The sequence below is a fragment of the Erpetoichthys calabaricus genome, chromosome 16 (genome assembly GCF_900747795.2).
Source record: "Erpetoichthys calabaricus chromosome 16, fErpCal1.3, whole genome shotgun sequence".
Classification (NCBI taxonomy): Eukaryota; Metazoa; Chordata; class Cladistia; order Polypteriformes; family Polypteridae; genus Erpetoichthys; species Erpetoichthys calabaricus.
In genome coordinates this window covers 20,955,150-20,982,312 of record NC_041409.2, presented here as the reverse complement: position 1 = coordinate 20,982,312, position 27,163 = coordinate 20,955,150, and the positions used below count along the sequence as shown (strand labels likewise).

Here is a 27,163-nt window from a genome sequence, read left to right as displayed (position 1 = left end):
CATGCCTACTGTACTTAGCTTGTCCTACAGTCAAAATATGTTATGTGCTTGGTTACAGACATCAAGATCACAGCGCTATATTGATTAATTTTAAAAAAAGAGTGATGTGCGTTGGAATGGTGATCGCATCATAGAAAGACCGTGACACTTGCTGTTAGATCCTGTCCCCTGCTGCTGCCTGTCTGTTTATCTAAGTAAGTGAGGTCTGTCAGGAAATGGGCTCACTTGAGTGCACCAATCTTTAGGTGTATAATATTTTTTTATGATCATCCACTTGCTAATAAAATTTGAATAATTTATTTCCATGGAATAGCTCTGTATTAAAATGTGAGCACAGAAAATTGATACTCACTGAACTAGGCAAATGGTGCTTTTGGAGCCATACCAGAAGTTTCCAATATGTGTACAGATCCATCCATCCATTTTCCAACCCTGCTGAATCTGAACACAGGGTCACGGGGATCTGCTGAAGCCAATCCCAGCCAACACAGGGCACAAGGCAGGAACCAATCCTGGGCAGGGTGCCAACCCACCGCAGTGTGTACAGATCTCACATAACTATACATAACCATATACTCAGATTTGCAGATTGAACAATAACTGTCCCTCTTTTGCTAATAACTAGTGGAACATGGAGGTTCACTCAACCTTCACATCCTAAATTATTGGTCATGCAATGGGATGCTGGTGCCTGGTCTGTCTCGATTGCTGGCAGGTCATTGTGATACTGGGTTACTTTGCCATTATATAACAAAATACAGCATTATAGATTTTAATGAAAAGTAAAGTGAGAGTCTCGCAACCACCCACACAAAATCTACCGTCTTTGAATTGCCTGACTTGAAAACGGCAACACCAAGTTTGCAATCGAGGGCGCACGTGGGATTCCCTTTTCAGATCTAGTGTGGCCCTCCTGAGCAGTGCATAACAATCATGATGAGCATTATGTTTAGTGAAAATTGTATTCCTGATTTTGATCTTTTTTTCCCTTTTCTAGATTACTGTGTCTACATTTTAAGGGGACAGATAGTAATGAACATTTCGTACCTCTTCCCTGGTGTGTGCTGCATGACCACGACTGAGAAAAGCACAAAGTGGACCTCATTTTAATATGGGCAGAGACCTTCAACAACATCAACCACAATTTTATTTCTATAGCACATTTTCATACAAATAATTTAGCTCAAAGTGCTTTACATGATGAAGAAAGAGAAAAAGGACAAAATAAATAAGAGTTATAATTAACACTAATTAACATAGAATAAAAGTAAGGTCTGATGGCCAAGGAGGACAGAAAAAACAAAAAAAAAAACTCCAGATGGCTGGAGAAAAAAATAAAATCTGCAGGGGTTCCGAGACCACCCAGCCCCTCTAGGCATTCTACCTAACATAAATGACATCAATCATTCCTCATTGTATTCAGGGTTCTCATGGAAGAATTTGATGATGATGGTCATGTGTACTTCTGGCCTTTAATCCATCAATGTGAGGACATCACGGTGCTTTGATCAGGTGGTGGCACAGATCGCCACCACGGAAAACCGGAAAAAGAACAGAAGAAAAAGTAGATTTTGGAGCCACCATGAATAATAATGATAATTAATTGAATATACAGAGCCTCAGGATTAAAGTAAGATGAAGTTATGAGAAAGCCATGTTAAAGTAATGTGTTTTCAGCTGTTTTTTTTTTTTCAAGTGCTCCACTGTATTAGCCCGGCAAATTCCTATTTGCAAGCTATTTTAGATGTTAGGTGCATAACAGCAGAAGGCCGCCTCACCACTTCTTTTAAGTTTAGCTCTTGGAATTCTAAGCAGACACTTATTTGAAGATCTAAGGTTACGATTTGGAGTGTAAGGTGTAAGACATTCTGAAATATAAGATAGAGTGAGATTATTTAAAGCTTTATAAACCATAAGCAATATTTTAATGTCAACTCTAAATGACGCAGGTAACCAATGTAGTGACATCAAAACTGGAGAAATGTGCTCAGATTTTCTTTTCCTAGTTAGGATTCTAGCAACTGCACTCGTTGCAATCAATTGATGTCTTTTTTGGGTAGTCCTGAGAGGAGTGCATTACAGTAATCTAGCCGACTGAAAACAAAAGCATGAACTTATTTATCGTCATTTTGCAATGTTATACTTTTGCTATATTTCTTAAGTGGAAAAAATGCTGTCCTAGTAATCTGATTAATATGTGATTTAAAACTTAGGTCAGAGTCAATAGTTACTCCTAAATTCTTTACCTCCGTCTTGACTTTTAATTCTAATGCATCAAGTTTATTTCTAATAACCTCATTATATCCATTATTGCCAATCACTAAAATTTCTGTTTCAAGCCCCATTACTGAACTGGAACTGTTCAGGTTGCACATGTTCACACACACACACACACACACACACACACAGACACTCAAGGGTTTAGAGAAAACTGCAGGGTGTATTGGTCCAGCCCCTCACACGGAAACAGGCTGCCAGCACAAGACACAAAGACAGTTTCACGTACTTGAAGAAGCATTAGTTTTCTAGATAAGAAATTTCACTGAGCAAATGATTGAAAATTGGAAAAAAAGTACTTAAGGAGACAAAGCTGAGGGTTGTTCTAAACATTTCAATATTAACTCTTTGAGGGCTGAATATTTTTTCCAAAAAAACTCAGTTTTCTGGAAAGCACACAAAGCAATGGTCTCACACATACAGTAAGTTAACATAAAACATCAGTTGCTATGTGCTGTGGCTGCTGTTCGCGCATGTTCAGCATCTCTGGCAGCAGTGGGGGCACCCTGTTGGTCAACAGGAATGCACGGTGGGCCAACTGCCTTCGCACAGCAGGTGGGTGGTGGTGACAGTTCCAGTGTGACTCAATGTGGTTTGTACCTCTTGTCATCATAAGTGGTGGTCCTCCCAGGCAAACGCTGCTGTAGGTGCATCAGCTACACGACAGTGTTCAGCACCACAATCAGCTGGGGACCGATTGAGATGATGTTGGTACCTCACTTTCGTTTTTTGAATATCCATCTCCAGATCACCTGCATCAAACTCGGAATCCGACAGGTCAGAGGCCTATTCAACAAAATTACGTAAAACGTCCATGGAGTATTTTGCTATGCACATTTGCTTTGGTCTCTCGCCAGATGTCGATGCCATTTTAGAAGCTGTATACTCTTCGCTACTCATAACCGCGAGATTCAATCAACAAAGCTATGTAACTTTCCTTCTAGCAAAGAGAGTCAAACTAAACTGTAAAGGTGAGTTTTGTTGCAGTTTATAGCTGATTACCGTCCTCTACTCCTGAATTTTGACAAAAGTCAACATCAGCCCTGAAAGAGTTAATTTAACTTCTCGAGTTAAGCTTATTACCTATTTTGCCCAACATTTGGTGTTACCGTGCCCCACTTGCCCTTAATCCGGAGACACCACTGAAACCAAATAATGTGGTGATTCTTGTCCGAGACATCCATTCCCACCAATCAGATGTTAGTACCCTCATATTGTCTTTTTCATTCATAATCAGACCCTGTAAGCTGTGGGTATTGCATGTAACTTGTCGTTTTTTTAGTGATTTGTGAATCCTCGCCTTTTATAGCAATCAGATTATAAACTGACAGCTTTTAGTAGAACTTTGAAATATTTAGAAAAATAAGTAATGTCCTCAGTAAAGAGAAACTAAACTTGCATACCTGTGGTGTTAGTTTTTCAACATTTTGTTTTGGAGCTTTTCACAAGTTTAAAGGCCATTCAATCCTACCCAATGGTCTGTTTCAATTTATAACAAAAGGTTTGGTTTTATTTAGAATGCTTAAAAACTCTTTTCTCGAAAGTGAATCCAGTCAAACTGACCTTAGCAGTAGTATTTTTTTTATTTTGTTGTTTGTTGCCTGCTTCTTTTTGAACTATGTATCTTGGGTTGTGTGCATTGCTATTTGAATGAATTTGATACTTGAAGTCTGTAGTTCTTGGTTATTGTGATCCCATTGTTGAAATTAGGAGAAAGAAAAAGTAAACATATTTTATGTTTCTTCTTTGAAAGCTAATTGACTCTCATTTGTTACATGGAGCATTTTATAATGCCTTCATAATAGATGGGTATGATGTAAATCATATGTATACAGCTGCTTTTGCAAGGTTAACAACAATATGAATTTCTTTATTCTTGTAATCTTGCAGGGGTTTACTGTAATGATGATCAATATTCTTGTTTAAACAAGCTATTTGGCCTCAGGTCGTAGGTTCTTGTAACCATCTAGTTTTCTGTGTATGGCTTAACTTGTCAGTGGTGTGCATGTCTTTTTCAATTAAACTGCAATTTGATAAAATAAATAAATGCCAGTAACCCTTTCTGGAGCAGGCAGGTTCGATTTTCATTTTTCTTTTTGGAATATGGTTAGTTTACCTTCAAAGCTATTTCCTCCGCACATCTTTTATGTAAGTGTCTAATTACGATGTTGATCTGCTGTGTGTTCTCACCATTACCTCTGACAATAACTAGTTTGTCCATAATATCCAGTAAACACAGATCTCCCACAGCAACATCAAAATGTATTTATATATAACACATGTTCACATAAAATGTGTAGCTCAAAATGCTTAGAATGAAGTAAAAGAAAGAGTTCTAATGATAAAGATAAAAAATATAATAGACGCACAAAAGTAAATAGAAAAGGTGAAATAGAACGGTTTCTAATGGAATTAAGCATAACTTAGTCCTGTTTACTGTAGGCAGTTTTTTAATCACTTATAGTTATAATGCCTAAAGTCACAGTCTGGTGTAATAATATGCAGCCTGCTATGGTCAGATTGTCAGAGAGAAAAGGAAAACAAAACCTCCAGCTGACAGGACCACATGAATTGTATAATGGAAGTTAGATTGTATAGATTCCTAAGCATTGTACAATACATACATGTGATAAAGTGATCGCTTATTATTATGATGCACTTCTGAAGGAGATTTAATGTAATGAGACCTGAAAATCGCTGTAGCTATTCATGTGTTTCCTAGCATGGTGGTCTGCTACTGCAGAGTACTTCATCTAATGCCAGAGGTGCCACCACAGAAAACAGAAAAGTGTAGTGACAATTTTTTTTAGGTATATGATATTGCAGTACCTGCTAAAATCTACTACATTTGCACGAAAACAAGGAATTTTGGAAAGGCCAAGTTAAAGAAATTAGTTTTACAGAATTATTTGTTTTACAATATTTAATGATATTAACCCAATGTATTTCTGTTGGTGAATCCTTCCAGATTTTTGACAAATGAATGCCAAAAGACCAGGGGCCTCATGTATAAACGGTGCGTATGCACAGAAATGTTGCGTACTAACGTTTCCACCCTCGAATCACGATGTATAAAACCTAAACTTGGCGTAAAGCCACGCACATTTCCACGGTACCTCATACCCTGGTGTACACAAGTTCTCCGCTCGGTTTTGCAGACTGGCGGCACCCAGCGTCAAAGCAGTGCAACTGTTCCTGTGTGATTATCCTTTCTTTTTCAGATCCACATCCCTGACGCGGCTTTATAAATACACTGAAATTAACCATATATTGTTTATTAGTTTAATGCATCTGCTTGTAATTAACCAATAACAATATAATGGTCCACGGAATGGTCAAACTATTCCAAATACCATAACTGCTTTAGCGTTGTTACTCTCACTGCACCTTCTTTTACTTCTTTCAGCTGCTCCCATCAGGGGTTGCCACAGTGGATCATCTTTTTCCATATTACTCTCACTGCACCACTCGGAGCAGCTGATTGGAAAGAGAATTATCGGTATACAGCATCAAGCACACGCTGCCTCAGCCATGCTTCCTATCTGAACTGCTTCTCACACAAGCAAACGCTTCAAAACCTTTCCTGTACGGACCTCGCAGTTCAGAAAGAGTTTCATCCCAAGAGCTCTAAACGCAATCAATCAGTTCATCAAGTGCTCCTTGTAGAACTGTTTGGACTTATAAGTACAATCGCCTCCCTGTAAATTTGCATTACAGTTATAATATTGCACAACCTGAGCCACTTTATAAAGTGCGTGTTTACATATGATGATGATATCATTTTTAAGATGAAATGCAGCAAAATATGCTTATTATATTAACACAGATAAAACTTTAACTTAATTTAAATAATCTATATTGTAATAATTAAAGGACATGGTGTCGCTACGCTAGCAAGGATCTGGCACTCGTTCCTGCCTCGCACTGTATGCTTCACTGGGACTGGCTTGAAGGATAGAATAATTAAACATACACTACGAAGATATTTCAGTGTTCCTTAAAAGTTTTAAAGAATCGGCGTTATAAGCTTACAGATGGCTTAACGACTATTACAGAGCTGATTGTGTGGCGATTGGGTATTTGGAGAAAGAAAGGTAAGGACAGGAATTGGGGGTTAGTACGTTTGAAAGAGACAGCACTGCTGCAATAAATGCATCGAAGGTCGCACACAATCACTGCGCCACCGTGTTCCCATGTTTAATAACATGCTTTAACTCTAATTATCATGAAAATGATATCCAGTATACATCTCAGTATTTTAATTATTCAGAGAGCTGTAATATTCCGAATGTAATGGATTCTGTGTCCTGTTGGAGGAAGACAAAACCCGGAAGCATGTAGTGATTCACACACAGAGCACATAGAAGATCAAATACAAAACAAAGCATTTAACGTTCTACTTTAGTTACGATGGGATTTGAGAAACTAATAAGCGATTTTAAGATGAAGTTTATGATGTTCTACTTTAATGACAAAATAAACTACATGATTAAAGTGGAAATTTTGAGATTGAAGTTGATATTTCGTGCTTTTTTCCCCACTATGTGCCTATTTTTTTTTCCTCTGTACCCTAATAAGCTTTCATATGACACTCAAACGGTGGGCTATGACTCGGCTTTTCACGGCGACTTTGATATCTGACAACTTCTTTTTTATTTTGGGCACTGTGTGACTTTGTGAACTTGAGCTTTCGAGTTTCTCCAACACTCTCTGTCACTCGATCAACTTCCTTTTCTTGTTTATATCACTGTTTAAACCAACAAATAGTATGTTTTTCCTTGCCTCCACTTGGTATTCGCTGAAATTCTTATATTTTCCCCCATGCTTTTTCCATTTTCTTTTCACAGAAGGCTGAGCTTAAGGGCTATTTATATTGATTTGCATATTCAAAGAGGCGTAATTCTGGGAGGAGTTGGGGCGGGACAGCAAGTGTGTGCACATGCGTTATGCTGATCGGGATTTATGTAGTGGAAGAACGTGGAAGTTTGCGTACGTACTGATTCCTGCATCTGGATTTTTCTGTGCGTACGCACATTCCTGCTTTTGTGCTTACGCCATGTTATAGTGTGAGTTCTACGCACGGCGTTATACATGAGGCCCCAGCTCACTAGGTCATTTATTCTTGGCTCTCCGAATAAGCAAACCTGTGTAACCAGATCTAAGATTTCAGTTAGAAATGTAGCGGAAGAGACGCTACAAAATATAGGATATAAAAAAAAAAAAAAAAATACAACCAGTGAAGTGATACAAAAACTGGTGCAATGTGTTCAGATTTTCTGTTTTGCAAATGCTGCTGTATTTTGAACCAGCTGTAGCTGATTTATGTTTTTCATGACTACTGGTAGGAGTGCCCTAGAGTAATCTAATTGGCTAAAAACAATAGTGTGTCCTAATCTGTAAGTATGTTGAAATGTTAAAACAGATCTCACTCTGACAATATTTCCTAAATGAAGGGTACAGTCTTAGTAATGTAATTAATAGGTGATTTGAAGCTTAAGTCTGAGTCCATAATAATGCCTAGATTATTTTCGACTTGATTTGTAAAAATAGATTATCAACCTTATTTCTAAGGTCCTCAGTTTTTATTGTTGGCAATAACTATATTTTCCACTTTTCCCTTGTTTAATTTAACCAAGTTAATTCTCTTGTGTAATGCTAGTAAGAAATTGGATCAGAGGGCTTAGAACCTCAGGGGTCTTCTAACGCTATGGATTAGTAAAGCTACGTGTCCTCTACATATTAGTTTATCTTGTATTTCAAAACAGTCTGGAGAACATATCACTCATTTCTTTCTTTCTTTCTTTCTTTCTTTTTCTTTCTTTCTTTCTTTCTTTCCCAAATTTTAAAATACAAGAAAGGTAATTGGATAATATTTGAGTAACAGTAAGTTTTGTTAATGGGACAATGCAGTTTGAGTTACTTGATCCATAACATTGCTGCTCAAAGTAGGATGTCTGAAAAAATGCGTGATATATCGTCAGGCATTTTCTGTTTGAGCCATGTTTGTGGGAAATCTACAAGGTCAATATTATTATGACTTTGTTATGCTAGAGAGCATTCATCCATTCATATTGTGTTCTGTACTATGTAGACTGATGCCTATGCTGACACAATCGGGTGTATAAACTCTAAATAGGTCACCATTCTGTGGAATACAGGGCACTGTTTCTGAAATATTTTTGCAATATTCAATTTTATGCCTCGAGGCTTTGATACTGAATTAGATTATGTAAGCCTGAGAAAGTTGTTTTGACTCTTATTAGTGACTGGGATTAAGTATCTTAGATCCGTGTAAATTAGCAGTAGTGACTTCATTTTAAAAACCACTGGCCACAACATAGTAATTTCACTTGTTCTGGTGTTTGAGATGACAATTTTGGGTTCAAAAGGTCACTGTTTAAACACACAATATCTGAATAGTAGGTCAGATTAACTTGTATAAAGGTATATAGATTTTTATGACAATTTAAAGTCTTCACATGTAGCGCAATTGATTACTTTGATAGATAAGAACATTATGTAGCAAGAATGTTGTTTGAATTGAAAAATAGGGTGTTATTTTTGCTGCTTAATTTGAAACTGCTACAGTTTCAATAAACCTAAATTATTATTTTTTTAATTAATTAACCTGTTATCCATAGGTAATATTAACCAATACAAATTTAACAGTTGCTGTAAAAGGTTTATGCTTATAAACAAAACAATTTACTTTTGTCCAGAAATGTAGTCTGTAACTAGTTTTGTTACCTGGCTTCACCCAAGATATTTTCTAAGTCAGTGGGCCTCAGTTACAGTGCCATAGGTTAATCGGATGTATCAGAAGTAGTGTTGGCTCAGTATTGAAAATTTAGTATTAATTCAAGCTCTTGGATCTCAATACCAGTACCAAAACAGTTCAGAAACAAATAAAAAATAATTCCACCCTGGAACCCTCTTCTCAGAGCTACTTTGTATCTCAAGCCTACATGCACGCATGCCTCACACCTCGCTTGTACGCCACACTTTGCATATTGATAAGAGGAGCCTCGTCTTTGGAGAATCCTGCAAGTTTACATTTGTATATGTTCGGGATGGGAAGTGGGTTGAGGTGTCTGAAATGGGTCCCTCTTGGAGATTTGATCACACTTATAAATAAAAAATAGCATAAACAGTTTATCTTAAAGTTACTGTCACATGTGTAGCTTCTCCAGATGGCTGAAGGTGACCGCTAGCCTTCTAATCACGCTCGATTCATGAAGGGAAGAAACTTTTCAAGTACTGTCTGTTTGTTGTCATTGAACTAAAAAAAAAAAAAAAAAGGTAAAATTGGCCACAAATGTTGAGAAACACTGTGCTTAGATAAACGCTGTAATTCAGGGAGACAATGAACTTGTTGTCCCAAAGTGATTGAGGGAATTAAAAAAAAAAACACAGCAGTCGCTTCCTTAGATTACATGGTGCTATTATTGATGCTCTTATTTAAACTTTGTAAGGGTGGATGAAATCTCCTGGAGCAATGCACTGACTGATGGGAATTGCAGTCTCCACTTCGAGATTTACATCAGGTTGCACATAAAATGAGAGGATGGAGGTAGTATAATATGTATTAAATACAGTACTTTTCTTACCAGATCAGTTGAGCAAAATTGGCAGCCCTCACAGTCACCGGGCCTTGCCAGCACTTGCTAAACACATCTTCTTTGAGGTTTGCCAAACTTTGCTTAGTTTTTTTTTTTATTTTGAGGGGGATGTTGGGCTAAATATTAATGTTTTGAAATTATCCTTTCTTAGTGGATACGTACTTCTCTACTGCCAAATTTCAGCTTTTTAGCTAAATGGGAAATAATGTTTTTGTGACTGTCTGAGTTAACTTTGCATTATACATATATATGATCAGTTTTTAATTTATTTCTCATTTATTCATAGTTACACTTTCACAAAATCTTTTTTTAAATGTTTTTTTGTATGCAAGGAGTTGGTCTTTTATGCTGTTGCATACTTTTTCTCCTCTAAAATGTCTTCTGCTTACTGGTTTCAATACTGTGCTGCTTTAAAGTGTTAATACAATACACTATAGTGTCTTCATTGATGACCAGACACTGTGTCACACTTTTAAAATGGCAGAGTTGTCAGTCATGATTTCTTATTAGGAAATCATTTAGGTCTTCATAGTTCAACTCTTTAAATATGATTTTTGTAAAGTTTTATATTAGGCAACTGCTATATTAAAATGCTCTGTATATGTGGCAGAATATATTCTTTCAGACTGGTGCATAAATACTGCATATACTGTATCTGCCAAATAATACAAAGAGTACACAATACATGTTTTGCCCTTTTAGAGGCTTGTCAGGTGTACACACTGTTGCATTCCCTTATGGGGATCAAACCTCCGACATATACAGTGGCCGATATGAAGTAGGAAATACATCATAAACAAGAATTGCTGTGCCAAGTATATGAAATATTAAAATGTGTGCTTAAATTCAAATGTATAAAGTCTTAATATTCTTCATCGTAATAGAAATTTGCCATTTTTCACCCTCTAATACACTGTCGGGCAACTGGTGAGCCGTGGAATTTTCTAGGGGCGCTGCGAAAACTTTTGTAAAATATTTAAAATTGCTAGTGTTTTTGAATTTTTGGAAGCTCTTATCTCTGTGAGCAAGGTTTTTCAACACTTACGGAAATGAAGTCTAAGAAACGCGAGAGACTTCAAATGATCGACAAGGAAATGCGCGTCTGTCTTTCGAAAATTGATCCTCGCATCAATCTCATATGTGCTGAAAAACAATCTCAACGTTCACATTAATTAAATTTAAGATTTATCCTTTGATTCCTTTATTAATAAAAATGTCTTTCAAACTTGTAAAATGAACTGTTTTTATTGGCGATTGTCCATAGATTGTGTCGTCATGACTTTATTTATGGGCAGTCCCTCGGGTGCACCGCGAAAGAAAATTTTTGGACTTAGTGCGCTGCAACTCGAAAAAGGTTGCCTTTCGCTGCTCTAATAGATGTCCATAGATTTCTAATATAGTATCAAAAGTAACATCACATTCATAATCACTGACCTTGAAATAGTCTCAAGTTGTAGGCGATAGTCATTTTGGATTATTGATTGGCTATTGTCATGCTTATGTCTGAAATTTGTAATTTTTAACCCTTACCACTGGTAAAGAATCGAATCTCAAAAATATGATCATATTTGCGATCAGCAACCTCAAAATAGCACAACACAGCACTCCATATTCCAATATTTTCAATCCTCATTTTTTCAAAGTTTTGTTAAAAGGAGTAACTTTGTCCTCCTGTACCCCATTAGGGTGTGAGCCCCTGGGGTCAGCTGATGTGGCCTGCACAACTTCAACCCCTTCTGATCATTTCTGTTGTTTAGACACCTTTTGGTTTAGTCTATCATAAGATGTAATTTCCTGCACAAAATACTGTCTAAAATACAGTCTAACATATCTATGATCTGCTTCTCACAACCAAGAAGATTTGGCGGATGTTTGCCGACTGACCGATCAACCACAAACATTACCTGGTAGGTAACTACCCCAATAATCAGATTGCGACTCAGACCTAAGAATATGTTTTATATATATACCAGTAATGGTGCACTGCAGTGAATACACTTGACTTGAGCATTCCTAGTTTTCATCCTCTTTTCTCTGTACGTTTACCATTCATTTACTCAGAGGTTGATGTGCTTGCTGCTTCCTGAGCAGCTCTTGTTTTCTCCACCCTAGTGGCCCGCTTCTTCTCTTCTTTTGTCAGCATCTTTTTGCGTTAAAACTGATTAAGACAGTGTTTGTGTTGCAATTACTTAGTACGTTTTCATTAATATTTCACTTAAGCTGACACTTAAGTTTTCAGTCTGGTTCAAGAATGATTTAAGATATGAAGAGGTAGGGGAAGTGACAGCAAAGGTGGTAGGGATGAGAACGGCGCCTCTGCCGAGAGTTGATTCTACAATAAAATAAAAATAAAAAGAGGAATAACCTTGGAGGTCAATCATCACCCTGACAGTGGATAGTAGACGTCACATAGTATATGTGTACCAAATTTCAGGTCAATAGGTCAAACGGATTGCGAGCTACAGGAGATTTAAAATCCTGGACAGACAAACGAACAGCCATGGTAGCGTATTATATATAAAGATATATATATATAGTGTTGTTTAAGTTGGTAATCTGTATTATGAGGTAATTCCAGAAGTAAGACCTACTGTACATTCCCTGATGTCAGCTATAGAATATAGATGCTAGAATAGTATAGTCCTATTTTAAATGTTAGAGTACCTAGAATAGGACATAACCGTACTTAACCTTAACTGATGGTAACAGTTGTAGAGTCTTAAGTTTGGATTCCAGCCTGGACACTGTTTGGTTGAAGTCTGTATGGGTTTTCTTTAGATAGGATAGATTCACCTACTATAGGTGTAGTAGGCATGGGTTTGAATTCTCAATTATTGATAAATGGTGTCCACTTCAAATTATGATTACAACATCAATAAATCTTTCAAATGTATGTCTGACCAATACTATTTTCTGAAGGATGCTGACTGTAGTTATTACCTGCCATGTCTGGTTTGGCAGCAAAATGTTGATGGCTTCGCTCTTAGTACCCATAGCTGATTCCTCTAATCATCTACTGATCAGCTGATTGTACCACTGGAGGCAGTTGTGGACTTGTCATTTAAGGAAAATGGAGAACACCTCCACTCCTGTTAATGCATTATTTGATAAATGTCAGCTCTCAGGTCAAAGTGTATCTTTTAGTTCTTGTATAAAGCAATAATTAACTGATTTCTGAAAACCTGTGTTAAAGTAACTGGAGTGTAGTGTGTAATGGACGTTGCTCCTCGTCCAGAATAGGTTCTAACCAATCAGTGGTGTTCCTTACATTACTTTAGGACTATGTGTGCTTAGGAAGTGAGTAACAGATCATTGGATTATGATTGTGCAGTCTGATATTGGTTATTCTCACCATTTTCTGTGTACTGATGGTAAAGTAAATGTCAGGAAAATGTTTGTTTTCTTAAAGCAACATTGCAAGAATTGTATTGCAAAATAAACTTAAACATGCTACACTTTTTAATATTTATTAGTTATCCAAACCATGTGACACCCCTTCCAGAATTTTTACATCCATATTTCTGAACTGTTTTTCTCATCAGCGGGTTGTGGACAGCTTCAGAATATACTACCAGTATTGGAAGAATACTCCTGTCACTGGAGAACCAACACTAGTGCATCATGTGACATAGTCCAGTCCACGCAGTAACAATGTGCCAGTTAAAATTCTGGAAACTGGATTTCCTGGGCAAAATGCATGCATATGTTGTATAGGGAGAACATTCATTTAGTTGGCCCATGAAAAGAATCTGTGTCCCTGGAGAGCTAAGGTCGCAGCACCAATCCTTGTGCTGCCTCACACACCAAATTCATTTTGAAAATGTTAGTTTTCAGTATAACATTAAGAAAAAGGCTAGATATCGAATATTTACAAATCTCTGTGTTTGTGTGAATTTTTGGAGATGAAACATTTTACTACACAGAGTATCACAGACACTGACTTATGGGACAAATGTTTTAAAACAAAATGTGCTTTCCATATGGGCCTACAATCATAACATATTTCATGGCTTCATGATATTTCAGCTAATGTATTTGGAAACTTGCCTTGAGCACAATGCAGTATATGTATGTGGTGTGGCTGTGTGATTTGTCATAAAACTGCAAGCATGGCAGAAAGTTGCATACTACAGTATTTGTCTGCAGTGTATCATGCTGATTGGACATATGGTTTAGAAGAAATATTGTTTGAGTTTGCCACATATTCCAACACTATTGGAGTATTGTGTTCTCCAGTAAAGATAGCTGATTTGTCTCACCTTCTGCACAAGCTGTTCTACAGAAGAATGCAATTTGGGCACTGGACAATCTGGACAATTTAATTATCTTTTATGACAAACCATTCTTCTGCCATATATATATATATATATATATATATATATATATATATATATATATATATATATATATATATATATATATTATGTATTTGTCTGTAGTCCTGTTTGGTCAGCATAAGAGCGCTTTAGCCAAAAATAAACTTTTAGCCAAAGTACGCTGCTCATTGATAACTTATTTTCAATCCAAATGCATTCCAAGTTATGATTAACTATTTACTATAATTTGGTCAAAGCTTGCACAATGATGGCATACTGAGATTCTAATCTGCACAAAACACAGTTTGTTGCTCTATAAAGAAAGGTCAAGAATCTTAACAGTTTAGAGGTTAAATTATTAATAAATGAATGCCAATAGGGCGGCACGGTGGAGCAGTGGTAGCACTGCTGCCTCGCAGTACGGAGACCTGGGTTCGCTTCCCGGGTGCTCCCTGTGTGGAGTTTGCATGTTCTCCCCGTGTCTGCGTGGGTTTCCTCCGGGCGCCCCGGTTTCCTCCCACAGTCCAAAGACATGCAGGTTAGGTGGACTGGCGATTCTAAATTGGGCCTAGTGTGTGCTTGGTGTGTGGGTGTGTTTGTGTGTGTCCTGCGGTGGGTTGGCACCCTGCCCAGGATTGGTTCCTGCCTTGTGCCCTGTGTTGGCTGGGATTGGCTCCAGCAGACCCCCGTGACCCTGTGTTCGGATTCAGCGGGTTGGAAAATGGATGGATGGATGCCAATAAGTGACCTGATAAAACATATTTTCTAAGTGACAGTTTATAGCTAACATTTCGCATTGCGGCAACAGGTGAGTGACTGAATGTTCAGTTAAAGGTGCTAAGAAATGTATTTATTTTATATGTTTTATTATAGACTGCTGTGTTGTTTGATTTTTTTTAAGTGACCTTTGGACAATTTTTTTGCCAAGATATTCTGAAAGTGGCTTTCAGCTCTGCTGTTATCTGCCACAGATGTGTCATTCCTGAATACATTTAGTTTAGGCAATATATGTATAAGTTTCTCCTTTTATTAAACAATGGCCACACGTGGGTTATGTACGGCAAAAGGCGTATTTAAAGAAATATAAACACAAACTGCAAAGCTTTTTTCATAAGCGATACCTGCCCTCTTGGCTCATTAATGGAGTACGTCTTTTCTCACTGAGTCATTTTCTTAAATACTGCATGCTACAAATCACTGCTCTACAACTCTCATGTTTTGCAACTAAAAGAAAAGTCTAAATTTCTGTTTTACTTATTTTGGATAGAAATGTAATGCCTTACTTCATGAAGTAGGAAATACATAATAAGCAAGAATTGTTGTGCCAGGTATATTAAAATGTGTGCTTAAATCTGTAAAGTCTTAATATTCTTCATCGTAATAGAAATTTGCCATTTTTCACCCTTTAATAGATGTCCATAGATTTCTAATATAGTATCAAAAGTAACATCATATTCATAATCACTGACCTTGAAATAGTCTCAAGTGGTAGGCGATAGTCATTTTGGATTATTGATAGGCTATTGTCATGCTTATGTTTGAAATTTGTAATTTTTAACCCTTACCACTGGTAAAGAATCAAATCTCAAAAATATTATCATATTTGTGATCAGCAACCTCAAAATAGCATAGCACAACACTCCATATGCCAGTATTTTTGGAGTATCTTTGACCCCCTGTACTCCATTAGGGTGTGAGCCCCTGGGGTCAGTTGATGTGGCCTGCACAACTTCAACTCCTTATGATCATTTCTGCTGAAGACACCCCAGTTGGCTTACTCTGTTATCTTCTTCTTCTTTCGGCTGCTCCCGTTAGGGGTCACCACAGCGGATCATCTTCTTCCATATCTTTCTGTCCTCTGCATCTTGCTCTGTTACACCCATCACCTGCATGTCCTCTATCACCACATCCATAAACCTTCTCTTAGGTCTCCCTCTTTTCCTCTTGCCTGGCAGCTCTATTCTTAGCATCCTTCTCCCAATATACTCTGCATCTCTCCTCTGCACATGTCCAAACCAATGCAATCTTGCCTCTTAACTTTGTCTCTCAACCATCCAACTTGAGCTGATCCTCTAATGTACTCATTTCTAATCTTATCTATCCTCCTCACACCCAGTGCAAATCTTAGCATCCTTAACTTTGCCACCTCCAGCTCTGTCTCCTGCTTTCTGGTCAGTGGCACCATCTCCAACCCATATAACATAGCTGGTCTCATTACCGTCCTGTAGACCTTTCCTTTCACTCTTGCTGATATCTGTCTGTCTCAAATCACTCCTGACACTCTTCTCCACCCATTCCACCCTGCCTGCACTCTTTTTCACCTCTCTTCCACAATCTCCATTACACTGTACTGTTGATCCCAAGTATTAAAACTCTTCCACTTTCGCCAACTCTACTTCTTGCATCCTCACCATTCCACTGACCTCCCTCTCATTCACACACATGTATTCTGTCTTGTTCCTACTGACCTTCATTCCTCTCCTCTCTAGAGCATATCTCCACCTCTCCAGGGTCTCCTCAACCTGCTCCCTACTCTCACTACAGATCACAATGTCATCAGCAAACATCATAGTCCACGGGGACTCCTGACTAATCTCTTCTGTCAACCTGTCCATCACCATTGCAAATAAGAAAGGGCTCAGAGCTGATCCCAGATGTAATCCCACCTCCACCTAGAATGCATCCGTCACTCCTACTGCAGACCTCACCATGGTCACACTTCCCTTGTACATATCCTGTACAACTCTTACATACTTCTTTGCCACTCCTGACTTCCTCATAGCAATACCACAACTCCTCTCAAGGCACCCTGTTGTATGCTTTCTCCAGGTCCACAAAGATGCAATGCAACTCCTTCTGGCCTTCTCTATACTTCTCCATCAACACCCTCAGAGCAAAATTGCATCTGTGGTGCTTTTTCTTGGCATGAAATCATACTGCTGCTCACTAATCATCACCTCACTTCTTAACCTAGCTTCCATTAATCTTTCCCATATCTAAATGCTGTGTCTCATCAATTTTATCCCCCTGTAGTTACTACAGTCCTGCACATCCCCCTTATTCTTAAATATCGGCATCAGTACACTTCTTCTCCACTCCTCAGGCATCCTCTCACTTCCATTAAACAATCTGGTTAAAAACTCCACTTCCATCTCTCCTAAACACCGCCATGCTTCCACAGGGTACAGTATGTCATCTGGACCAACGGCCTTTACATTCTTCATCCTCTTCATAGCTGTCCTTATTTCCTCTTTGCTAATCAGTTGCGCTTCCTGATTCACTATCTCCACATCATCCAACGTCTTCTCTATCTTGTTCTCTTCATTCATCAGCCTCTTAAAGTACTCTTTCCTTCTGCTCAACACACTCTCCTCACTTGTGAGTACGTTTCCATCTTTATCCTTTATCACCCTAACCTGCTGCACATCTTTCCCAGCTCGGTCCCTCTGTCTAGCCAATTGGTACAGGTCCTTTTCTCCCTCCTTAGTGTCCAACCTGTCATACAACTCATCATGCGCTTTTTCTTTAGCCTTCGCCACCTCTCTCTTCGCCTTGCGCCTTATCTCCTTGTACTCTTGTCTACTTTCTGCATCTCTCTGACTATCCCACTTCTTCTTTGCCATTCTTTTCCTCTGTATTCTCTCCTGTACTTCCCCATTCCATCACCAGGTTTCCTTTTCCTCCTTCCTCTGTCCAGATATTCACGCCAAGCACCCTTCTTGCTGTCGCTCTTACTACATCTGCTATAGTTTCCCAACTTTCTGGTAATTCTTCACTACCACCCAGTGCCTAAACTCAACCTTGCAGTCTTCCTTTTTCAACTTGCACCATTTGATCCTTGGCTCTGCACTCACTCTCTAACTCTCCTTGATCTCCAACATCATCCTACAGACCACCATCCTATGCTTCTTAACTACACCTTCCCCTGCCACCACTTTGCAGTCTTCAATCTCCTTCAGATTGACTCTTCTGCATAGGATGTCATCTACCTGTGTGCATCTTCCTCCACTCTTGTACGTAAACCCTATGTGCCTCCCTCTTCTTAAAATACATATTCACCACAGCAATGTCCATCCTTTTGGCAAAATCCACTATCCTCTGACCTTCATTCTTCTCCTTGACACCATACCTACCCATCACTTCCTTGTCTCCTCTGTTCCCTTCACCAACATGTCCATTGAAATCCGCTCAATCACCACTTTCTGTCCCTTGGGTACACTGTTCATCACTTTATTCAACTCACTCCAAAAATCTTCTTTCTCATCCATTGCACACCAAACTTGCGGTGCATATGCAGTAACAACATTCATCATCACACCTCCAATTTCCAGCTTCATCATCATTACTCTGTCTGACACTCTCTTCACTTCCAAGACACTCTTGACATACTGTTCCTTCAGAATAACCCCTATGCCATTTCTCCTCCTATCCGCACCATGATAGAACAATTTGAATCCACCTCCAATCCACCTGGCCTTACTCCCCTTCCATTTAGTCTCTTGCACGCACATTATATCAACCTTCCTTCTCTCCATCATATCTGCTAACTCTCTCCCCTTACCAGTCATACTGCCAAGTTTCAAAGTTCCTACCCTCAGTTCCACTCTCTTTGCTTTCCTCCTCTCCTCCTGCTTCCGGACACGTCTCCCCTCTCTTCTTCTCCTTCTTCTTCGGCTGGCCAACAGTAGCCCAATTTCCGCCAGCACCCTGTTGGCTAACAGTACTGGTGGCGGTCGTTGTTAACCCGGGGCTCGACCGATCCGGTATGGAAATTTGTATTGTTGTCCGCATATTGAGTTGGCAAAAATTTTACACTGGATGCTCTTCCTGACGTAACCCTCCCCATTTGTCTGGGCTTGGGACCGGCACGAAGAAACACACTGGTATGTGCATCCCCTGTGGCTGGGTTAATTGGCTTACTCTATCATAAGGTGTAAGAGTTTAGAGGGACAAAAATCTCCACATCTTGCATCAAGATGAGTTGAATGGTATATCATATGTGGGGTTTTCTTGTACCAATTAGTCAGAAGGTGCCAGATGAAAATACCTGTAGTGATTTCAAATCATTCATAAGTAATTCTTAGGAATACAATCATGTTTTTTGTATGTGTAGTGTATTGTTTAATATTTAAAAAGAAAACATGGAAGCATCTATTCATATACTGAACTAATTTTATCCAGGTCTTTTGGATTGTAGAGTGCCAGAGACTGCCTTGGTGGCATCCGCACTAAATTGGACACCTTGGGTACAACCTCTCCAGTTTTGAGACTTTTGTCAACCTAACATGTATGCCATGTGAATGTGGGCTGTAAACAAGGAGTCTGATTAAGGCCCAAAGTCCTCCTTTCCCACACACCCCCTAAAAAAGTGTTGATTACTTTGACAGGGCATATGGAGGTGACACTTTTCATTGGTTGGACTTGATTCCTGGTTCGGGTGCCTTCAGTGGGGAATTTGTAGGTTCTCCCCATATTTGTTTGGAGTTCTGTTGATTGCTTATAGGATTTAGAGGCATTTCGGTTTATTGATAGGTGGCTATCAAATTTACTTGTTGCTGGGTGAACAACTTTATTAAGGTTACAGTGTTACCATTTTCTGGCCATATTCAGATAAGGCTAGTTTTGTATTTGTTCTTTATTTATTTTTTAAAATAAAAACCAATAGCTGTTATAAGTGAGTGTTTACTGGTAATCTACATACTCCATTATATACTGTTGGATTACAATTTAAATTTCTATTTATTCTGTAGCATAACTGTTCATGTTGGCTAGAGAAAAGTTCATTCTAAGAAAGGTGCTAGCCAGAATTGAGGATGGCACAGTAAGAGCTACACTTATGACGCATTTAAATTGATAATGTTTTCTGCTGGAACACTGCTTTTCTTTTAAGATCAAGTAATCTCAAAGAATTTTTAAAGCACGTCCTGTTCACTCTTGGGATTACAAAGCAAACGTTGCCTTCATTTTGCCATTCATCTTTGGCACAACTAATGTGTCTTTTTCAAATAGGCTTAGTTTTGAAAGCTTTCTGCATTATAGGGTCTTTGGGATTGCAGAATTTAATGTGTATTTAAATATGAAATGTGTTTATCATTTCATACTATATTGCATATTTCACAGCTTAATGAGTTTTGATGTGATTGCCATTGCTAGATCTCTCACGAGCAGTTTCAAGTTGACTGGGCCAAGGGTTTGAACCCAGAACTCTGTGTCAGTGAGGCCGCATTGCTAATCACTGTCAGTCTTTCAAAGTGGTGCCACGTTTCTTGTTTGCATGCCAATTCGTGGTTGTATTGAATGTTTTTGGTCCGAGGATATCCACCAGTGGACTGGAATTAGTGGTGCTAAATAAATACCTCTGAAAAAGCAGTCATGCTTATTAACCTTCATTGTTTCACTAGCCCTGCTCAGGAAAGTCGCAATAAAAACTTCTGGGAATTTGTACACACATGAACACAAAAATAACTGCTGCATATACAAAATATTGAGTTTACTAATACAGGAAGCAATGAAGACCCAGCCACAAGCATTATCAAACATATTCGTTTTATGCAAAGTTTTGCTTAAAATGCATTTGTGTTGTTTATGAAATAATATAATTACACTGAAGTAATTATTTTATAGGACTTTTTCAAAATCAGTTTTCCCAGGAAATTCTGTATGTATACACAGCACACCATGTTATTTAAGTTGTAATCCAATTGTTAGTAAATGATATATTACATACGCTAACAAAACCCACAGAGCTGGACACTTTCATTTGAACCAGCATATAAAGTAGTAATGTTTAGGCTTCTGGTGACAAAATGCTGATGTTTCGATGTTTTCAAATCTTCAAAGCCATTAGTAAAAAAAATTTGATATGCCTCAGTTACATTCATGCCCTGAAGAATCCAGTGTTACGCACCACTTTCTACATTTAACTCATCCAAATGCTAACTACTGTTTCAGCATATGAGACACATGTCATTAGCCAGGTGGCTTTCATTAGGCAAATTACTGCTGTTTTTTTATAATTAATTATTTGTAAATAGGGGATTTAAAAATAATTAATAGTTTCTAGATCTACCTTGAAAGTAATACTACTAATTAATTAGTAATGCCACATGAGCTTATAATTTCTTTTCCTTCTCTTTTTTTTTTCCCCCCCAGTTATGATGGGGGAGGGGAGCACCGAGCACTGCTCAGCCAAGCCCTAGCTAGAACATAAGTAGACATTTCTACAATTGTCCTGCAGTACAATACAAAGTACTTGGATTTGTTTGTTATATTTTTGCATGTTTTGAGTTTATTAATACTTATCAACCACTTAACTGCAGCGTTTTATTATTATAAAATAATATTGGTGGATTTTACATTGTTTGTGACGAGACTGTAAACCGACAATATAACAATGTAATATCAAACCAATAATAAAATCTCCTTTACTAAGGATTAATATGCTTTAAGTACAGAGAAACTACTTAGAAACTTAATTTCCTTGTAGTGTTTCCTGTTCATTTTTTGTAGCATTTACAAATTAGTTGATTATTAATACAAACTTTGAATTCAAATGTTTGTAATTCTACAGTAGTTTTAACATTGTGTGAACGCATATATATATATATATATATATATATATATATATATATATATATATATATATATATATATATATATATATATATAATTAATAAAGTATCTATCTATCTATCTATCTATCTATCTATCTATCTATCTATCTATCTATCTATCTATCTATCTAATGTGTGTGTGTGTGTGTGTATATAAATAATGTTAATATCAAACTATTGCAGAAATACAAATATTAGCATTCAATCCGTTTTGGCATTAATGTTTAACTCATTTGTCAATGCTACACATTATATTTGGTAAACATTAAAAGATTAAGCAGATTAAACTGACCAGTGGAAGATCACAGGGATCATGTGTCAAGAAAATTAGATCTCTGCGCACCTTTGACCTCTTGAGCGTAGTGGAACTGTGTTAAACCAGAGCATCAGAGGGATGATTACACTTTATATTTACCTAGCAAGGCGTGAAATAGCCAGCCTTTATCCTCTACTGTATTTGCTGATCCAGTCTGGGTGGCAAGTCAATTTAGATGTTGGGTCACTATTGACTAGGCTTAGTAAAGAATGACTTTGATTGTCTCTGTATGAAGTGTTGTATTAAAGCAGGCAAATAGTTTGCATTTTTGTTCTGTTAAAGTATAAATAGTGTACTACATTAGATTTTTATTTCTGTATATATATTTCATGTGCTTTGTGGTGGACATGCTCATCTTTTAACTCTTCTAGTTCTAATTATGTTCAGATCTATTGAGTTTAATTTTTTTTATAGAGATTTTAACTTGTTAAAGAATCAGAATGATCAAATATGTATTGTGTAGTATGTGCCATTGTGTATGTATTATAAAAGGTCTGCATTGTGCTTTTAAATAAAAAGGTATGCTGAATTGTATGGGCAGTGAGCGCTAATAACAATACAGCTTTCCCAGAAAGACTTTACTAAGCTACACTGACGGACCATTTTTCCTCCCAGCACTAGGAATTTAAAGATTGTTTCAGATGCTTATTTGACAAAAATATTGTATTTTGTATTTTTAAGCAATTTATTTGTAAGGAATTGGAGAATACCGTACTAGTATTTGTGAATTTCCCCTTGGGATTAATAAAGTATCTATCTATCTATCTATCTATCTATCTATCTATCTATCTATCTATCTATCTATCTATCTATCTATCTATCTATCTATCTATCTATCTATCTATCTATCTATCTATCTATCTATCTATCATTATTGAAATGAAGCACAGCTTTACCCTTGGAAACACTGGAGTTTAGAAAGTTTTAGACATGCTTAGGAATATTTGGAGTTTACTTTAATAATAATTCTTTACATGCAAATTGTTTTCAACATAAAGTAACTTAAAGCAATATTCAGTGCAAGGCGAAACACAGCTTTACATGAACAAATCTAGATCAGACGAAGAATATGAATCGCTTAATTTCATGTATCCATCCTTTTTTCCCCCCACTCTGATTATTCCATAAATCTCAAACTTTTTGTAAGCAGATATAAACTGAAATTATGTGTTTCCAGTAATCTTCGGTTGTGTGGTGTATTCTGTAATCAATATGTGTTCTAGCCAAACAGGCTATTTTTGTGTTTGCATATTTAAATAGATTTCTGCATGTCAGTTTATGTTTAAATGTTGTTTTGTGTTTATGTTTAGAAGTTTTTTTTATGCTGTGCTATTTCTAATTATTGTAAAGCAAACTGATCTCTTAAGTGGAGGTGTGCTTAATAAGAATAAATTGAATGAAATTCTTAGATTTTGTATGTGCATATACTGTAGTGTATTAATAAAGGATTTTTAAATATTGGTTAGTATGACGATGCATGTTTACAGCAGTGCATATAATTGGCAATTCTCTCTGATAAGTTATGCCTTTTATTCTTTAAGCAGATTTTTCAAACATTTTGCAGAATTTCTTCCGATGCCCACACTCCTGCAGTCACCTAATGCACAAACCCAGTATTTAAGTGAGATGTGACAAAGGCCCCATGCTCAAACTTGATACTTCTTTGCCTCATATTCTCTACTCCAGTTAGATTTGCTAGGTGTAGTGATGCTCTTTCAGAGCTAATGGTATTTTGTGGGTATTTTGGGCAGAAGCTGTTAAACAGTATTTAATCTTGAGAAGTGGTGCCACAATATGTATATACATGCATATGTGTGTTGGTACACTCATATACACCCACATAGACAATACTATATTGAAAATTATTTCTGGATTAATGCATATTAAGGTTCTATACTTCTGGAGGTAGGTATTCTTAATAAAGCATGTCAAAACAAAAATCCTGTTGTATTTTTCAGTTGCTGCAAAATTGTCTGTGACAAAGAAAAGTACACATGCATCACGTTAAGCTACGCAAAGTGATAGTAAAATTAATTTTGAATGTTGTAAAATGTTCTTTGAGTAGTTGTTTCACAAGCTGTCCAATGCCATAGACTTAATTTAACCATTTATGTATCCCTCTCTCCCCACCCCCACAAAAAAGCAATGCTTTGCTTTAAATATTTGCAAATGAAAGAAGGAAAAATTCCCATTTGAGAAGCCTGTTTATCAGGTTGCTTCAGTGCCAGGTGCCTGACATTGAGTGGAGCCTGAGATGAATGTAGCTTATGGCAGCCCATGGAATTGACCGACTCCAGGGAATCTCAGCTTCCTGCCGTGAAAGTTTCCATTTTCAAAGCACATCAGTTTCAGTGGGAATGTTCCACTGGTCCCATATGCTGCCAATGACAGAGAGTTAACTTTCTCTACAGAATATGAGACAGCTACTGAAGAGGTTCCCTCGTTGCTAGCAAAATGAATTTCAATATGTTCCCAATGAATGAGTGGCATGTTCCCAACTGCTAATGGAATTGAACCCCATCAATTATTAATAGGAATTTGCTTTGTTTTCCTTGCTGCCTTTACTTTTTTCACTCGAGTACATGCTAGTGATATGGCTTACATAGGTGGTAAACAGAAATGGGCACATCCAAACAGCATGTCAGCAAATGTTGGCGTGTGGCTAAAATTTTTCCTCTATTTTCACTCGTCTCTCTCCCCTTACCCCTCACTTTCAGCCACTCCAACCTTCGCAGCAGGAATCCTTTGTCTGAGGTGTTCATCTGGAACAACTTTTCCACACTTGTTTTCATGTTCTTTTAGATTACAGGGCAGCAGGCCTGGCTTTGAAGCTGCCTCCTTCTTTTGTTTCTTTGCAATGCACTCTAGTAATTAACTTTGTCCTTCTTTTATTTGTTCCAGTCAATCGCAGTCCACTCTGTTGAGCATCTTCTCCCTGGAGTACCAGGTTAGAAGTTTTCTCCTTTGTGAAGGCTGACAGGTGCCTAATTGAATGATGAATGTCCCTTTATTTCTTTGTAATTGAACTGCCAGCTTTCTGATTGGTTTGGAGGATGTTCCCCTTTCCACATCAAGCACTGCCTGAGTCTCAGTGGATGGCTGCCAAGCCTTCCCATCCATCTGTCTAATAACATCTAGCCTCTGCTTATTTGGTGGACCTGTAATAAATTATGCTAAACCATTATTATTCTGACAATAATAATTTCCCTGTGTTGCATGGTTCCATGTGCTAAATGTTTGCTGACTTGCACTGTCACTGCTGCTTTCCATGGCTGACAGGGATGATGATAAATGACCATTGCTGGAGTGGCAGAAGGCAAAGGAGGCAGAAAATGGAGTCATTTATCATGAGATGACAGGTGTCAGTCATGTGGCATGTCTCGGCGGAATTACTTTTTGTAGTTTTTAAATAAATTATTTCTAAACAGTGTTCTTCCTGGTTAAAATTGCAATTGAATTGCAAACACCTAGCAGAGAGGTAGAGGTCAGCATCAAATCAAGGGTTAAATTAATGCAGGGGTTGAGTTGGAACAAGTTGTTTTCCCTACCCTCATCGCCCTTGGTAAATATGCCATTTCAATTACACTGACCCATCCAGTGTTTGCATATTACTTTTAAAGTCACTTTTATATAAGGAATTAAAAGTAACTCTACCTTAGCATGACATGCAGGTTAGCGCTGGCTTAAAGGTGTCTTCTGTTGAAGTTAATTTTCAAACGTGTTGCAATTTTATCATTATTATTTATCATTATTTTATCATTGTTTATCATTATTGCAGAAACGTATTAAAAGGAACCATGCAAAACATCACTCTGCTGAAACCATTGAATACTACTATCAAAGGTATGGCTCACCTGTCCCACTAGAGGGTACCACAGGACTTAACACAGAGATAGGAATCCCAATGTATACAAACATTTCTAAGATGCCATGTATGTGTGTGTGAAAATAAATTATATATACTGTGTATATATAAGTAAGAAGCCTGCGTCCATAAACGAACATAAAAGTGTATACACACTGAAGCAATTGACAGATTTGGAGCAAATTTTGGTTATAGAGCTTCTTAAGGTGTGTAGGTGTGTTTATATAAAAAAAAAAAATATATCATTCCACTGTTTTCTCTCACACATTTATGCCTGCTTATATGTCTTCATATGCGTGCAATTATATATAAATAGTGATGGCATAATGGTTAGTGCTGCTGCCTTACAACTCCAGATACAAGGTTTCTCATGTTTTCCCGATGTCTGTATGCATCTCCACCTATTTCCCCTGACATCCCACAAATGTGAATATTAGGCTAACCGACCCACTGAGAGGATTTCCTGTGGTCACCAAGGCATCTTGTCCGGGACTGGCACCTTGAACCCACATGACAACCTTAGGCTCCCTGAGACTCTGCTTTGGGAAAAGGTGTCTCAAAAAACAAAAATAAAACAACTTCTGTATTCTTATGCATAATTTTATAATTTTTAATTATATGGGTGTCTAATATTGTTCATCATGTACTGTGTATTGTTAGATTTGCATATTCAGTTATGCATAACATCAGTGAAGTGTTTATTTATATAATGTTGCATAGTTTACTGTCAAATAGATTACGAATGCAATAAATATATATATATATAAAATATCGGTTCAAACTGATGATTTGTTAGAAGAAACCTTTATTGTAAAGTGTTTTTTTTAAGATGATAAATGTATTGGTGTGCAATTTTGGAATTGTCTAATTTTAGTTAATTTGAAAGCTATAATAAAGTTACTATATTTTTAACAGTGATCTACACTTAAAATGTATTTATTTAAAAAATGCTAATTTTATTGATTTTTTTTTTTTTTTAATTTTGGCTTTTTACAGTCCATATATTTAAAATATAAAGCACAACACTTTATGTGGTCTGTGGACTAGAATTTTATAAACATTAATTATTATCTTAATGTGCTCCCATCCCTCTCCTTTTTATTTATTTATTTATTTTATAGTGTACTTTGACTTACCCTTAAGTGTGTCCCAAATTA

The 27,163-nt window shown here is 37.3% G+C and overlaps 1 protein-coding gene across 2 annotated transcripts in view; it reads left to right on the top strand.

Moving 5' to 3' along the window:
- The window catches only part of cdin1 (CDAN1 interacting nuclease 1), a 280,193-nt gene that overhangs the window by 30,794 nt on the left and 222,236 nt on the right, over positions 1–27,163 (top strand). For both annotated transcript variants that reach the window (XM_028821661.2, XM_028821662.2), the window contains exons 2-3: positions 25,043–25,088; positions 25,920–25,984. In XM_028821661.2, coding sequence (XP_028677494.1) covers positions 25,043–25,088; positions 25,920–25,984 — 111 coding nt within the window. The remainder of the gene's footprint in view (positions 1–25,042; positions 25,089–25,919; positions 25,985–27,163) is intronic.